Here is a 16,748-nt window from a genome sequence, read left to right on the forward strand (position 1 = left end):
ATTACAGACACATAGATCAATGGAGCAGAATAGAGTCCAGAATTAAAAATAGTAGCTGTTCTTATCCATGAACATGGACTGTCTTTACTTTTATTGTGGTCTTCTAAAGATATCTGGTTTTCAGGGTACAAGTTGTGTACTTTTTTCTTAAATTTTTCCTAAGTAGTTTACTTTGACACTATTATAAATGGAGCTGTTTTCTTAATTTCATTTTTGGATTGCTTATTGCAAATGTATAGAAATACAATTTATTTTTTATATTAATTGTATATCCTGAGATGTTGTTGAACTTATTTATTACATAGTCTAATTGTTTTTTTGTGGATCCTTAGGAATTTCTATATATAAGACCTTCTCGTCTTCAAGTAGAGATAGTTTTACGTTCTATTTTTTAATCCAAATGTTTTTTGTTCTTTTTCTTGCCTAATTACTATGGCTAGAATCTCTAGTATAATCCTAAGTAGAAGTGGAAAGAATAAATATCCTTGTCTTGTTCTTGATCTTAGGAGGAAATCTTCCAGTCTTTTACTGTTAAGTGTGTTGTTAGCTGTGGGTTTGGATTGTTTGTAGATGCTCATTATCAGAAAGGACATTCTCTTTTTTTTCTTCTATTGTTGAGTGTTTTTGTTGTTGTTATTTTGTTTTGTTTATCATGAGAAAGTGTTGGATTTTAGAAAACTTCTTTTCTGTAGCAAAAAAGCACACAACTTGTGCCCTCAAAACTGCGTATGTAGGAGAGGAAAAACCTTTCCTCAACCCTCTTAGGGTCCCTGGCTAGGTATGAAAATTAAATTGACAAAGATTAACAGAAGAAAAAACATGCAATTTTATTTAATATACCATTTTCATGATTCTGGAGCTTTACTATGGAATGAAGACCTGAAGAGACAATTACACCGGAGTATTTTTATGCTACGCTTGATGAAAAGTGGAGAGTCGAGGAGAAATGTGATAGGTTAAAAAATATGAGGTAAGTGTAGCAAACTGAAGGAAACTTGGCAAGGCATGCTTATTTAGGTTCTTTTTCTAGTCCTTTTGTCTTTGGAGATAAGGGAGAACACTTTTCCCACTGAGAGTTTTATGTCTTGTTTCAAGAGAGAAGGGTAGGGGAAGGTCAGAGTGACCCTCTTGCTTCTACTGTTTTACTCAAACACCTTCATCTTAAAATATTCAGCATACCAAGGTGCCATATTTTGGGGTAGTGTGTCCTGAATACCATCATCTATTGGATTATCATGTGGTTTTGTCTTTTATTCTATTGGTGAGATGTATTATATTGATTGACTTTTGGATGTTTGATCAACCCAGTATTCCTTGGATGAATCCCACTTAGTTATGGTGTATAATTTTTTTATATGCTGTAATATAACACACTAAATAAAAATTATTTGCCTATATGATGGCTTGAATTCTAAAATCTAAAGATTACGCAGAATCAAACTTTACTATTTTCCTGCCAATTTAAAAATATAATAATATAAAATGGTGGTGAAAGAAGACTTGACTTGAGGTAGTGAACACAGGACTCAGAACTGACAATTCATTTTAAAAATATAGAAACTTGAATTTTTCTCCAAAGAAATATCATTCTTCTTTAATATACAGGTGACTTATAAAACTTGTTCATATATAGTGACTAACTCACTTTTCTATGATAAGAATGTTTAATCTATTTTTCCTCTTGAGGAATTATTCTATTAAGATTCGTTTTAAATTTGAAGGAAAAAATAATATTTTATGTCCTGAAACATGTTAAGAGCAAAACTTAAATCTGTATTACTTTGGCTTCCTAACCTTATTCACATAATGAGATAATAATAATAATACTTTCCTCACAGGGTAAATGTAGGGATTAAATGAATTAATACATAATAAAGAATTTAGAGCACTACTTAATACATTCTGTGAAATTATTATTATTATTAGGCACTACATCTGGACAGGCCCACTAGAATGAGTCAGCTGTAGATTGTAACCCTAAGTAGGTAAATTGATTGATTATTAAATGGAGTAGCTTATAAGTGTCTGTTTTAAAATTTTTTTAAAAAGGTTTTTGGCAGCCATTGCTTTCCTTGTTTGTGATGATATGCTACACAAATAGAAACATTGGCTGTTTATTCTGGCATTTGGGCATATCTCCAGTTCATTTCAACCAATGCCATCACATCAAAATGTAAATAAAAATAAAAAGGCGTTTAGCACACAGTTCTCTTTTGTTTCACTTCAGTTTGCACTTTGATTTCACAAATTACTGTTCTCTAATTTTTGTAATTGATTTTAAAGAGAGAGAGGAAGTGGGGGGGGGGGTGGATAGTGATTGAGAGAGATTTGTTGTTCTACTTATTTATGCATTCATTGGTTGTTTCTTGTATGTGCCCTGACTGGGGATTGGAACCACAATGCTGGCATATCCAGGACAACTCTAACCAGCTGGGCAGCCGGGCCAGGGCTCAGATTTTTGTTGTTATTTTGATGCAGGCTTTGAAGAATCAATATGAAACATTTAGCAAAAGATTTGCATTTTGTTCAATGAAAATTCCCGACTTTGGGATCAAAGACTGATTTGAGATCACTTAATACCTCAAAATATCTATTGTTTGAAAAACTGTTTTCTTAGTGACAAGCAACAAAATATGTCAGAAAAGAGAAAGTAGAAGAGGTATACTAAAAAAACTATTTGAAATTCATGGAAGATAGTTTTTAGAACTCCTGCAGATTTTAGAAGAAAGCTGTCATAGCATTTTGAAAGGGTATCCAGGAGACAAATGGGGCTATAAATTTGGAAAGAGCATTTTTTCTTTTTGAATGTGGGATAGATTGAAATTTTCTACTCTTAACAGTGCTCTACCTGGTGTTACAATTAAGGTAGATGGGCAAGGTTCAGAGCATACAGCTCAGCCTGGCATTGAAACTTCTCTGGCTGTAGAGCTCATTTTCTTGGGATCTTTTCCAGTTTCCAGTGATAAATCAATTCTTTTAAATAGCAATGAATATCTTTTAGGGTAAGTACCAGGCATAGCATATGCCTTCTCTACATCATCTTATGTAATCTTTATCCCAACTCTTTGAATAGGTACTTTTTGAATTGCTATTTTACAAATTTTATAAACTCACTAATGTGTGGGTTTAGGCACTTTTGCTTTTATTCAGAGGTAGTATTGAATCTTGAACACGCATGTGCTAAAATCCAGATTTAAAGTATTGTCAGTCTTAATCTGCTTCCCAACTGAAAACAATTGCAGGATTTATTGCACTAGACTGTTAGGATCCAGGCATTCTAAAACTGGGAAGATTATATAGGCCTTTAATATCTATTTTTAAAAAGCTTAAAATTCCATTAGTAGAAATTCTGACTTTCATATTCTTGAAGGAAATTGATCTGGAAAATAGAATCCTACAGCTCCTTTGTCTTATTCATCCTGGTGGATAACTTACCAGCTTCCATTCAGGTCAAATAATACTGTTTCATTTGAAAAGGATAATTTGATTATATGAATGTTTATGCTTAATATGTTTGTATGCCTTCATCTGGTTTCCATTTGAGGTGGAGCTTTTTTATCTTAGCCAGATAATTTTTTTCCAGCAGTTTTTTCGCAATCAAGCAACACTATTTCCCAAAGCAAAACAGTTGGTCATTTGCACAAAAGGGCCCTCCCCAAAACACAAGTTGGACATAGATGAAAGTTCCTCAGGCTGTGACCCTCACCGTACAAGGAATCTGCATTTGCATTTTTTGAGAAAGCCATATTGAAGATCTAAAGGAAAAGTAGTAACTTTCATTCTGTGCAGTGTCTTTATTAAGAATGGGATGAATACAGAAAGATGATAACACAAACACATTTTCGTACTCCAAATTAAAAATGCTAGTTACATCCTAACACAACCCCCCTGAAGATAGTAAGTGTTAGGAGACTACATTGATAAATGAGTTTTGCTGCATCTTTCTCTTGTGGTCCAGGTAGCCATTGTTAGAAATAGGACCTTTGGGGAGCAGTCTCTCCAGGGCAGACTTTCAGCCTGTGACCAGACTGACAGCAGAACCAGCGACAATCCTGAAATTCAGATTATCTACTATTATTAGCTTAGCTGATAGAGTGTATATATTTCATAAGTTTATCAAAAAAGGTTACAGTCTCTTGGCCAAACTCAGGAGAAAGAGAACTAGTTCTGGGGGATCAATAAAGTTTGTCCTCCTGCCACAAAAATAAAAATCAAAATAAAACAGTTACAAAAATTAATTCATAACATTATTGAGTGGGTGGTGAGAAGAGCCTCTTATATACCCTGCTGGTAGAAATGCAAATCATTATATGCTTTAAGGAAAGCAGTTTGGCAATTTGTGTCAAAAGTCTTTTAAAAATACGTATTTTTATCTTAATAATTTGTTTTCTAAATTTTGTCCAAAGGAAAAAACAAAAAGTCTACACAACAATTTAATTATGAAAACTTTTATCTTGGCATTATGTGTAAGAAACTCAGTGTTCAATAGTGGAGGAATGTTTTAGTAAACTCTATGTCCATATAATGTAGACCAGGATTTCTCAGCCTTGACACTGTTGACATTTAGAGCCTGGTAATTCCTTTTCCTGGGTGCTGCCCTGTGCTTTGCAGGATGTTTAACACCATCCCTGGCCTCTGGGCATTAGGTACCAGTGGAGCCTGTATGTTCCCTACCCTTGTGACAGCCAAAAATGCCTCCAGACATGACCAGATGTTCCCTGGGGGGCCACATTGCCTCTGAGGACCATTGATGTACATCAGGCAGATTTTTAAATGAATATTTAACAAGGGAAAATACTGAATATCTTGTTAAATCTTTTAAAAAGGTGTGTAGTTGCCACAAAAATGTAAAAAAGATATCAATAGACCAATTTAGAAGATGTAAAGTTTTTAATGGCAAAGGATTGCTCTGATGGTTCTCTGCAAAGCCAGATACTCCCATCAGATCTCTCAAAACAGTTGTGAATAACACAGCCACCCGTAAGTCCACATGAGAGGATTCTACCAGGTGCGGGAAGCTGTCCTTTTTGGTTCCAATTATTTTCATGTTTACCACCCCCCACCATCCCTACCCCATTTTCAGCTGTTTTCGGGATTTGGCTTATTATCTGCCTCCTTACCTAGTGTAATACATATTACAATATTTTATTGTAATATGTATTTATGAATTCACTCTGAGCCTAGACACATCAAATTTTAATTTCCCAACCTCCCTCAAGAGGCCCAAGCTTTAGGTCAACATGCTATGTGTCCTCTCAACTGATTAACAGGTTCAGGATGCTTTCCATTAAAAAAAATTAAGTGTGCAGAAATACATGCATATTTTAAAAGTTGCTTCTTAGAAATAAATTTATATATGATTAAAAAATTAAGTACTTCTTACCTGGCCTGGTGGCTCAGTCCTTTGGACTGTCATCCTGTATAGCCAGAAGTTGTGGGTTTGATTCCTGGTCAGCAGGAGCATACCTAGGTTGTGGGTTCAGTCCCTGATCAGGGCACATATGGGAGGCAACTGATAATACTTCTCCCTCTCTCTCTTATCAATGAACATATCCTCAGTGAAGATTTAAAAAAATTAGATACTTGTCTATTTTTAATGTTTATTATTGAAAATATTTAAAAGAGAAAAATTATTTAAATCACAAATCTTAGGAAAAAGAATTAAACCGATTTGAAATACCTTGGGACAGCTTTTAATATATTAGTCCTGTCAGTAGGAGGAATATGTAAATGAAGATAGTCTAGGTAAGTTGTTTCAGGAAGTCATTCAGATTTGGGGGGTAAGTAAATTATTTCTCAGATAGTTCAGAAATATTCTATATAATATTTTTTAAAGGAAAAGAAACTATATGGGTAGTCCACTTTTGTTCTTCCAAAATAAGTCTCCTGACATACTTGATAAGCAATGAACTTAAAATTTTCAAGAAATTAATTCATTTTTTTTCAATGATTTTAATCCATGGGAAGCTTACTCCAGATGTTACAAACTAAGTGTATTTTAACTTTTCCCATGTGCCCCTGAGAAAGTGTGGAAGGTTTTCAAGGGGTAGAAATCTGAATTAGCAGGAAAGGAAAGGTAACTACAGGAAAGAAAACCTTCCTTCTACATCCTATAGATGTGTGTCTACATCTATAGGGTGAGATGTTGTGCTGAGTATGCAGGATAATCTAAGCCACAGTATTGAGCAGGCTCCCTCACTAGCCAGCTCATACCATGTCTGCTAGTCTCAGTGGTAGGAAACCCTTCTTTACCTCCAGGGGAACATGCCTCTCCATAATTTCTGTATGCTGTGTCCATCTCACAAATTGGAAGTCAGTTCCCATTCTCCCCTACCCTACCAATCGTCCCTACCCTTGCCCTGTGTCCCAGTTTTTCCTTCATTAGACAGAAAGGTCTGCTTTTTTAAAAAAAAACCCTGCTCTTCACAGGACAACAGTGCCCTGTAGTATTTATCACTGTCTGACCACAACTCCTTGTCAGCTTTCATCTTGGTGACTTCAGCAGTGGACTATAGCTCTAGGACACAACTGACCATGTGGGCTATAGTGGCTACTGTTTTCCTTGGTCTGGCTGCCCTTTGCCTGGAGTGCAGCATGATGTCAGGTCTGACTTTGGAGTGGCCTGTCTGTCCTTGCAGGGCCACACAATTGCCTTCAGTGGCTCCAACACTCCTAATTATCAAGAATTTACCTTGTTGCTGGCAGGAGTGTAGCCCACTGAGACTTTTACAGGTTCCTTGTTTCTAGGAGCTTCAAACATGTTTTCAGTTTCATTATGTTTTTAGTAGAGCACTGAGGATATGACTTGGAGAGTTCTTACTCTGCCCTGGATTGTTGACTCTATGGAGACAGAAGACATCTGCCAGGGAGAACACGTACTCTACAAAGGGAAATGAGCCAAGTTCTAGTTCTGGGACAAATCCACATTTACAAGAGGAGCACAAAGAAGAATGAACAAAGGAAAAAGCTGCAGGAAAATGATTTGAAAAGGAAAATTTTAGAAGTTTTGGGGGGAAGTTTTAAAAAATAATCAGAGTGGCTGAAAGCGTGCCTCATCATTGGGAAATGAGGAGAGCAGTTTTCATAGAGGGGTGGAAGCGATGATAGTAAGTGGATATCCCTTAAGAAGCAGACCACTGGTGGCTCAGGATGGTTGGCAGGAAATGGACCTAGCAGCTCCTTAAGGAGTCCACAATGAGAGGTAGTGTGTGTGTGTCCTGAAAGACTGCAGAGCATACACCACTCCAGTCAGCTCCTTAGAGTTCACATGAAATAGCTAAAACCTACCTTTGTACAAATGCACTGGTGAACACAGGAATTTCCACTTCCATCGTTTCTCTTTTTCTTTTTTCTAATGGTGTATACATATTATAGTTCAGTATCCATGTGGCTAGGGGTAATGTGCTTAGAATTATGGGGAAAAAACATTTGAAAAAGTTTCCAATTGGTGATATTTGTACTATAATGAACATATTGTGTTGAATTAGAAGAGAAAGAATACTCAATTTTGTATAAATTTCCTGGACAAGAAAAGAGCTTTTCAGCTTCCAATATAGTCCTATTAACTTAATCAAATCTCAAATTCTTAATGATTTCAATCAATGTTGGCGAATCTGTGGTGTAGGTAACTGTACAGTAGTAATTGCCACAAGTTTTTGTGTAGCGAAGTTTGCTCCTTTGCACCAGAGGTGATGTAGGAGAATAGAATTCTACAGAAACTGAAATTGCAAGTGTAGTTGACCCTTGAACAGTGGGGCTTTGAACTGTGCAGGTCTAGTTATACACATATTTTATGCAATAAATATTATTAAGGTATTTTCTCATGATTTTCTTAATATTTTCTATTCTGTAGCTTTACTGTAAGAGTACATATATAATACATATAACATACAAAATATGTGTTAATCCACTGTTTACATTATCGGTAAGCTTTCTGGTCAACAGTAGGCTATTAGTAGTTAAGTCATGGGGGAATCAAAAGCTCTATGTAGCCCTGATCAGTGTGACTCAATTGGGCATCATTCCACAGAGCAAAGGGTCACCAGTTCGATTCCCAGTCAGCACACAAACCCAGGTCAGGTTGTGGGTTCGGTCCCCAGATAAGTCCTGTGAGAAAGACAACTTATCAGTGTTTCTCTCTTACATCAGTGTTTCTCTCTCTTCCTTTCTCCTTCCCTTCTCCTCACTCTAAAAATAAATAAATAAAAGTTTTTGAAAAGTTGTAGTGGATTTTCAACTAAAAAAACTATGGATTTTTGACTGAGTGAGGGGTCAACACCCCTAAATCTGTGTTCAGGGGTCAACTATAAATAATTTTCAGGGATCTATGTTTAAGTTTATTAATGTTAAATAATATGAATTCAATTGAACTCCTATATTGAGTGTCAGCTATATGGAGGCATTAGTACCAAGTGCTATTTACTCACATACAAGTGATTAAAACAGCAGTGAGTGTCACCCCAGTTACCCCAACTGGGATGTCACCCCAAGAACCATAATACAGCAGTCCCCCCTTATCCCCAGTTTTATTCTCTGCGGTTTCAGTTACCTGTGGTCACCTGTGGACCAAAAATATTAAGTGGAAAATTCCAGAAATAAACAATTTATAAATTTTAAATTGTGAGCCATTCTGAGTGGCATGACAGAGTCCCTCACAGTTCCACTCTGGCCCACCTGGGGTATTCATTGTAACCACACCTTACATCCTATTACTTTTTAGTCACTTAGCAGCCAACTTGTTATCAGATCAGTTATGGGATATTTTGAGAGAGAGAGAAAGACCATATTCACAAAACTTTTATTTATTACAATATATTGTTATAATTGTCCTTTATTATTATGGTTGTTGTTAATCTCTTACTGTGCCTAACTTACAAACTGAACTTTATCCTAGGTAGGTGTGTATAAGAAAAACATAGAATACATATGATTCAGTAGTATCTCTGGTGTCAGGAATCCACTGGATGTCTAGGAGTGTACCCCCAATTGATGAGGGGAAACTACTGTATATGAGACAGAGGATATGTGATACTGGAAAGGTCTAACAACAAGGTAAGAAAATCCATGGAGGCTTCATGAAGAAATAGCATTTGCAAAGGGCCTTGAAAGAAGTTAAAACCCCAGCCATCAGACAGGGAGCCCCTGGCAGTGGGCTGAAGGGTGTGGAATGGCTGACCCAAGGTAGTAAGCCTTGCTGAGGCAGGGTGGCTCCAGGGGCTCTGCTCAGGCTGTGGAACTGGGTGAGCCAGAGTCTGCACTCTGTTTCTGACACTTACTAGCCAAGTACCTCCAAGTTCCCTGTCCCCATCTGTAAAATGGAAAAAAATACCTACCTCATAGGATACTTGTGGCTATTCAAAGAAAAGTGTCTGGCACAGAAATGCTCAGAAGTGTCCCAGTTTTAGTTTTTGAGGAAATGCCATACTGTTTTCTATAGTGGCTGCACCAGTCTGCATTCCCACCAACAGTGCATGAGGGTTCCCTTTTCTCCACATCCTCTCCAACACTTGTTGTTTGTTGATTTGTTTATGATGTCCATTCTGACAGGTGTAAGGTGATATCTCATGGTGGTTTTAGTTTGCATCTCTCTGATGGCTAGTGACACTGAGCACCTCTTTGTATGCCTATGGGCCCTCTGAATGTTATGGCCTCCTTGGAGAAACACCTATTCTGATCCAGTGGTTCCACTGCTGGGAATATACCCTAAGAATCCTGAAACACCAATTCAAAAGAATTTGTATACCCCATGTTCATAGCAGTGCTGTTTACAATAGCCAAGATTTGAAAATAGCCTAAGTGCCCATCAGTAGATGAGTGGATGAAAAAACTGTGTACATTTACACAATGCAATACTACACAGCAGAAGGAAGGAAATCCTACATTTTGTGACAGCATGGTTGGAACTGGACCCTATTATGCTAAGTGAAATAAACTAGTCAGTGACAAATACCATATGATCTCACTTCTAAGAAGAATTTAATGAACAAAATAAAGTAATGAGCAAAACAGAACCAGAGCCATAGAACCATAGAACAGACTGACAGCTGCCAGAGGGGAGGGGGGAGGTGGGGACTGACTGAAAGAAGATGAAGGCACCAGTCAAAGAGCATATATGAAGGACCCATGGACAAGGATAATGGCGAGGGGACTGATTTTGGAATTCGAGCATGGGCTGGGTAGAGGGTGGTAAATGAAGAAAAATGGGATAACTTAAATAGCATATACATTAAATTTTTTTAAAGATGCTCATTTTCTAAAACCAATTGGTCTTTTAGCTTTTGAGAACAGAAAATAGAAAAGAAATTTGATTAGAGACTTTTTACAGAGATCTGTAAAAATCATAGAATCATGTTATTCTTGCCCAAGGGTAATTTGATTAAGTTAGTGAAAAATAGTTCAAAAGGTTTTAAAATAATATATTAGTATTACAAACAATGGCCCATAGTTATGCTACTTTTTAAGAAGTTCCTTGGGGTATTTTGCATGCTAAGCATCAAGAATATATTGTCTGAATTATTAGCGATCTCCAAATTAGTAATGGGGGTTTCCTGTGTGTTGTTCATATTAAAATTCATTTTTTCTTTGTTCTTAGTTAGTAACCCACTTCCATTCCTAATTATGTTCTTCACAGGCTTATTATATTAGTGCTCGTTTATCATCTTTGGGTACCCAGTAATGGGGCACCATTCTTTGAAAGTGTCTACACATGACCTAAAGACATGCTGGCTGTGAAGGAAAGCTGGCATGCCATAAAAGTATTGATTCTAGTTGTTGTCCAGCTTTATCCATAATTCCCAGAAAATACTATCATCCTGTTACCTCCATTTTATACTCCCTAACCTTTCCTATCACCACCCCTTATTACTCTTTCATGCTATCATCACTGTGATAAGAGAATTTTTTTCTTAAAAGTAGAAGTTTCCAAAAAACTTAATTCCTGACTATTATTCTAGTCCTTGAATGCATGTTTTCAATATGCTTCAGAAACTGGTCTGTGGTTCTCAGAATTAACTTTTATTTAAACAGCTGTCCCTGTGGACAACGTATGTATGAGACTTAATGCTCTTCAGTACTTGGAATCATTCTTTCTTCTTGAACTGGAAATACAATCAGCAAAACTGCCATGGTATGGCAGTCCCAGCACAATTTCAGAGTCTGTCTATAGGGATAGTATTTTTGGTGGCTGGGAAATATTATACCAGTAATGCTGCATACCAATTAGTTGTATTGAAATATATATTTTGCACAGCTCTGTACTTGGCTTAAAAAGTTTCCTTGACAACATCATTTAACTTCTTACTGTTCTTTTCATGTTGCTAGTATAAATATCTAATATGTTTTTGTTCAAAACATCAATTAGACTTCAGTATAATCTTTATTAATACAGATCTATTATTACAAGAAGACTGCTGAGCTGTGATAATTTGCACAGCAGGAACAATAAAATATCTTCTTTCTGTTTGGTTCCATCCCAGAACACTTGGTTTTTTATTATTCTTTTATAGAGAACACCAAAGCCTTCCATGATCTCTTTTACAATCATAATGAAATCTTTAAAGCTCTGATAAGCAAAAACATTATTTTCTTCAAAGGTAAACAAAATGGAAAGGCCCGAAATTACAGACAGAGTCAAAAAGACACATATTAGGTAGAGGTCTCCACTTTTAATATCTTTCTTTATTTTTCTCCATGTAGCCAGAACCCCCCACTTCCTGCGAATTCAGAACGTGGAAGTGAATGCCGGCCAGTTTGCCACCTTCCAGTGCAGCGCCATCGGCAGGACCATGGCAGGGGACAGGCTGTGGCTGCAGGTACAATAACTCATTTTCATCAGTTTGAAAGTCCAGTGGAAAGAATGCATGCCCCCAGAGAGCAGCCCAGTGACATGGGTCACTGGAAGGTGGATGCTGTGGGTAGTTTTCCTGGTTCTTTTCCTTGTTTACTGAGTGGCCAGATTACTAAGAGCTCTTAGATAACCTCATTGTTGTTTGTTACAGACCTTGGTTTGAATTTGTTTTTTCCCCCTTTACTTCTGCTTAGCCATTTTGCTTTGAAGAGCTGATTGTCAAATTACTTTAAGAGCAATATATTAAAGTACAAAATAGTACCCTTCCCCTACTCTTCTTTTAGAGAAAAGTCCAAAGATTCTCTCTCTTTCTCTCTCTCTTTCACACACACATGCTTATAGGCCTTTTTGTGATTTGAATTTACACAGCAGTAAGCCTAACCTTAGAAAATTAATAATACATCTTTTACCTTTGAGAATTTTAAAAAGATGTTCTTAGGGTGATCATAATTTGTGTATTTTACAATCTTTCAAATATCTCCATATGTATTTTGCATGGCAAATAATTTCACACTTAGATCCATGGCCTGAATGATTCTGAAAGAATTAGTGACCTGTGCCCTCTAACCAGAGTCCTGCCTACTTCTTTACCCAAATTCTAGGTTTCATTTCCATTCCCACAGAATTCTCCAATTTCGTTCTTGTTTCTTCATTTCAAGCATTGATCTGCAGCCTGCTCATTCTTCACCTTGAGTATTGTTGATTTTCCCCCTCTTTCCTTATAGGTCCTATAGTTGGTTTTATTTTGGTTTGGTTAGTTATTTACTTACTGCGTTTGCTACTGAGCTGCCCCATGTTTTAACCCTTTAGTGTATCTTTACCATTTCACCTTAGTTGCCACTTCCTGCACGCTAACTTTTCCTCTACACGTCGCCTCGCCAAACCTCTACTGTACCTCTTCTTCTGCTGTGTAATAGTGATTGTGAGGTGTCACGTTGGCATGACACTCTACAATTTTCAAATCCCTTATCTCTTTTCATCATTGCAACTGAAATAAATGGCCATTTTACCTCATCCTTTTCCAGAGAAAAAGGAAGATAGCCAAATGTGCTGTACAAGATTAGTCAGTGAGGTGTGGGCCAATGGGGAACACACTCTGGCGGAGGCTTCTTGAACAGAATTGGGCCTCTGCACAATTCCTCACCTTCTACTTTGATGTCACTCTCATTCCTCATGTCCTGCTGACCCTGTGCATGTCCCCTTGCCAGGAAGGAGGAATGTACGTATGCAGAGGACTGAAATAGTATCTACCAAATTCATCTTTACTATTCCCTTTTTTCTAAAAATTGTGTAATTGCTACTTTAAAAGCTCTTGCAGTGTGTGAAAACTATGTGTGACTCTGTTCTTCAGTATTTGACTTTTTTCTTTTTATCCCACTTTCCAATTATTTCAGATTTTTGATATTAGTGATTGAGAATTATTTTCTTTGTGGTTATTTGGTATTAAATTCTATCAAGATTAGCTATCTATGATAACTGATGAGACATTTTAATTGGCATTTTTCACAATGCATTAATGACCTTTTAAAAATTAAACTATCCTTGTTATCTTTGATTTATCTCTAGAAATCTTAATTTTTCATGGAAAAATTTTTTGTTCCTGATAATTTGTATTAAGGTTACTTGCAAAATACAATATTAAGTCCAAGCTCTCTCCTCAGCAGAGTCTTAGATATTTCCAAGAATTTACAGACAAGTTGAGGATTCGATTTGTTCTTTATTTTTGTAAATATTTTGGACTTAGGATGCTCATGCTTAAACCTGAGCATTTCCTGGGGTGTTGGAGATCTTTATTTCCTCTTACGAAGTGGAAGACTATTTTAAAGAAAGTCTCTCACGTCGTAGGGAGAAAGCTGCTACTTTGGGGAAAAAAAGGGGGTCTAAGTGCAGAGTTCTCCACCCTGACTCCACTCCTCCACATGGAGAGTTGCTTATTTCTTAATGTCCTGTCTGTAACAGGATTCTGATTTAATTGGTCTGGGTTAGGGCCTTGCCTTCAATATTTCATTAAATGATTCCCAGGTGACTCTAGTGTGTGTCCAGGGTTGACAATCATTAGTATGAAGCAAAGTGCAACACATGTTCCAAGTTTGGAAGGTAAAAGGCAGGCATAAGTTAATAACTGGTACCTGTATTCAGTAGCCTCCTTCTGAATTTTTCATGTATGGGTCTATCTTGCTTTCATTTTATCAAATTTGATTATTGTGTTGGTAATTTTTTTATCCTCACCCAAGGACATGCTCATTGATTTTAGAGAGAGAGGAAGGAAGGGGGGAGAGAGAGAGAGAAAGAGATCATTGTGAAAAAGAAACATCGATTGATTGCCTCTTGTCTGTGCCCCCATCTGGTACCAAACCTACAACCCAGGTACATGCCCTGACTGGGAATGGAACCTGTGTCCTTTTGGTGTATAGGATGAAGGACCAACTGAGCCACACCATCCAGGGTTGGTAAATTGTTTTTACAATCCATTCATTAATGTAGTTCCTTGTCTGTTACCCAGTCCATTTTTTCCCTTGTTACCATCATTGACTGCATAGTGTCCTGCAGATTTCCACATGGCTGTGCCCAGAACGGAATGACAAGATAGAACTGTTGTGACTTTGAAATTCTGAGTGAAACTTGGTTTGTCCTAGACTTAGTATGCTATTTGGTTTGTGAATCTTTGTGAGGTTAAAATAACTTTACTGTTAAACGTTGTATTTCCTGTGGTTAGATAATCATTTTGTGGAGAGATATTTTTTAGTAGCTGATGAAATAAGACTAGCATCCTTTACTTGCAATAATTATTTCTATTAACCTGTATGTGTGGAGAGACTTCCAGTAGTAATGAAGATTTGCAGCAGGTGATGGTTTCACAGAGCCCCCATCCCCTCTTGTGCTATGGCCCAGTCCTTTGCCTCAGGCTATTCTGTATATGTTGTAGAGAGAAGCAAACCTGGAATCAAGGAGCAGTTCTGTCTAGTCTAGAGGTATAACTATGGACATTTCTTCCTTATTATGCTAATGCTATAGTAGCTTCAAAAATTCTTTCTTGTATATAAACTCATTTGGATCCTCAAAATAATTCTGAAATCCATGCAGAAAGTTGATATTAAAAATTTTTTAGATTTTTCTATAATTTGAATCTTCCCAATAGTAAGTGAAGATTTAGAAATTACTAATACATCGTCATTTGGGGAACATCAATGATTTGGAGCACCATCATTTGCAATAATTTTTGTTAGTTGTGTTACCATCTTTTGAATTCTACCTACCATATGCGTTTTGCATAGGGTTTCATATGTATATCGCATGGTCTCATAATTCTTCCATAGATGAGGAGGTTGAGGAGCAGGCAGCATTGTCCAAGGCCACAAAGGTGAATAGCATAGCTGGTAATAGTACACCTCTGTGTCTTCACTTTTTCCTCACTGCTGATTAATTCCACTCTGCTTTGCCATCTTCTCATACCCCAATGCTGAGTGAGTAGACAATATGCACTTGCCACTCTGTTACAAAAATTTGGATGTGACTTGGATTAACACCAAGGAGCCTTCCTGAACAAAATTTAAAGAGTCCATATGTATTTCATGTACATATTGATTCACACCTGAGAATGGCCAATGGTTTGATTTTTTAAAAAATTTATTAACTAGAAAGAGAAACATCAATTTGCTATTCCACTTACTTATGCAGTCATTTGTTGATTCTTGTATGTGTTGCACATTGGCATGTCAGAACAGCATTCTAACCAACTGTGCTAACTGTCCAGGGCCTGGTTTGATTGTTTTAAAATATAGATTAAATATGATCACTGTCAGCACTGTCAGAGTCTTTCACAGAAATATAACACAAATAAATCTGATGATGACACTAATGAAGAAATGTTTATGATTAACAGATGTGTCCCATCTGCTTACATTTTCTTCATTGCATCTATGGCCACACAGGTTATTGCCAATGCAGAATCAGTTTTTCCAGACAACAAAGTAAAACATAGTTCATGGACATCTATTATTATAGCTGCAAAGTACTTCAAATACCTTGCAGACAATGTGCAGTAGAAAACAGCATCTACAAAACTTTTTATTGTACAGAACAGATGTGAAACGGGTTTGTTGAAGATCCTTGCTGTATGCTGTCAGATACGGCAGTCTATTCATACAACATTGACGTAACCAGGGGAGATAGTCAAATGAGGTGTATTTGTAAACTCATTCAAGAACATGACCATACTTTTTATTATATCAACTTTCTACCACTTGTGGAGCTTATATTTTGAAAATGTTTTAGAGTATATATGCATCTATGTATATATATTACTGAGAATGTAATTTAAGATGAAATAAGACTAATGTCCTTCACTTGCAATAATGGTTTCTGTTAACCTGTATGTGAGGCAGGAATTCCACTAGTAATGAAGATTTGCAGCAGGTGATGGTTTCACAGAGTATTTAAATTTTATTTTTCTACATACAAGATCTGTCCAGGAAAAAGTCTGGCCATTGGTAATATAAGCATAATGGTTTACGTGACATCAATGTAACTTGACAGGAAAGGAGAGTGGATTGGAATGTGCATGTGTAAATAATGATGACTTCACTGTACTAGTCAGTGAGGGTGGCAGACATTACTGAGTGAGCATGTGTACTGTGTGGTCATTACATTCAAAATGACTGAGCGAGTACAGCAATTAATCTGCATAAAATTTTGTGTTAAGCTTGAACAATCCTCTGCAGAAACTATTTGGATGATTCAGAAGGCTTTCACAGATGAATCAATGAGTGCAGCACAAATAAAAGTGTACCACAAAGCTTCAAAGATGATTGAGAATCTATTGAAAGTGACCCACGTTCTGGAAGGCCTGTAATAAGCAGAACTCCTGAGAATGTTGAATGTGCACGGGCTGCAGTCAACAGAG

The 16,748-nt window shown here is 36.8% G+C and overlaps 1 protein-coding gene across 6 annotated transcripts in view; it reads left to right on the forward strand.

The window, feature by feature from the left end:
• Positions 1 to 16,748, forward strand: part of PTPRM (protein tyrosine phosphatase receptor type M) — an 801,251-nt gene that overhangs the window by 329,971 nt on the left and 454,532 nt on the right. For all 6 annotated transcript variants that reach the window (XM_036009302.1, XM_036009304.1, XM_036009303.1 and 3 more), the window contains exon 5: positions 11,695 to 11,810. In XM_036009302.1, the coding sequence (XP_035865195.1) occupies positions 11,695 to 11,810 (116 nt within the window). The remainder of the gene's footprint in view (positions 1 to 11,694; positions 11,811 to 16,748) is intronic.

Source organism: Phyllostomus discolor, chromosome 9 (genome assembly GCF_004126475.2).
Source record: "Phyllostomus discolor isolate MPI-MPIP mPhyDis1 chromosome 9, mPhyDis1.pri.v3, whole genome shotgun sequence".
Classification (NCBI taxonomy): Eukaryota; Metazoa; Chordata; class Mammalia; order Chiroptera; family Phyllostomidae; genus Phyllostomus; species Phyllostomus discolor.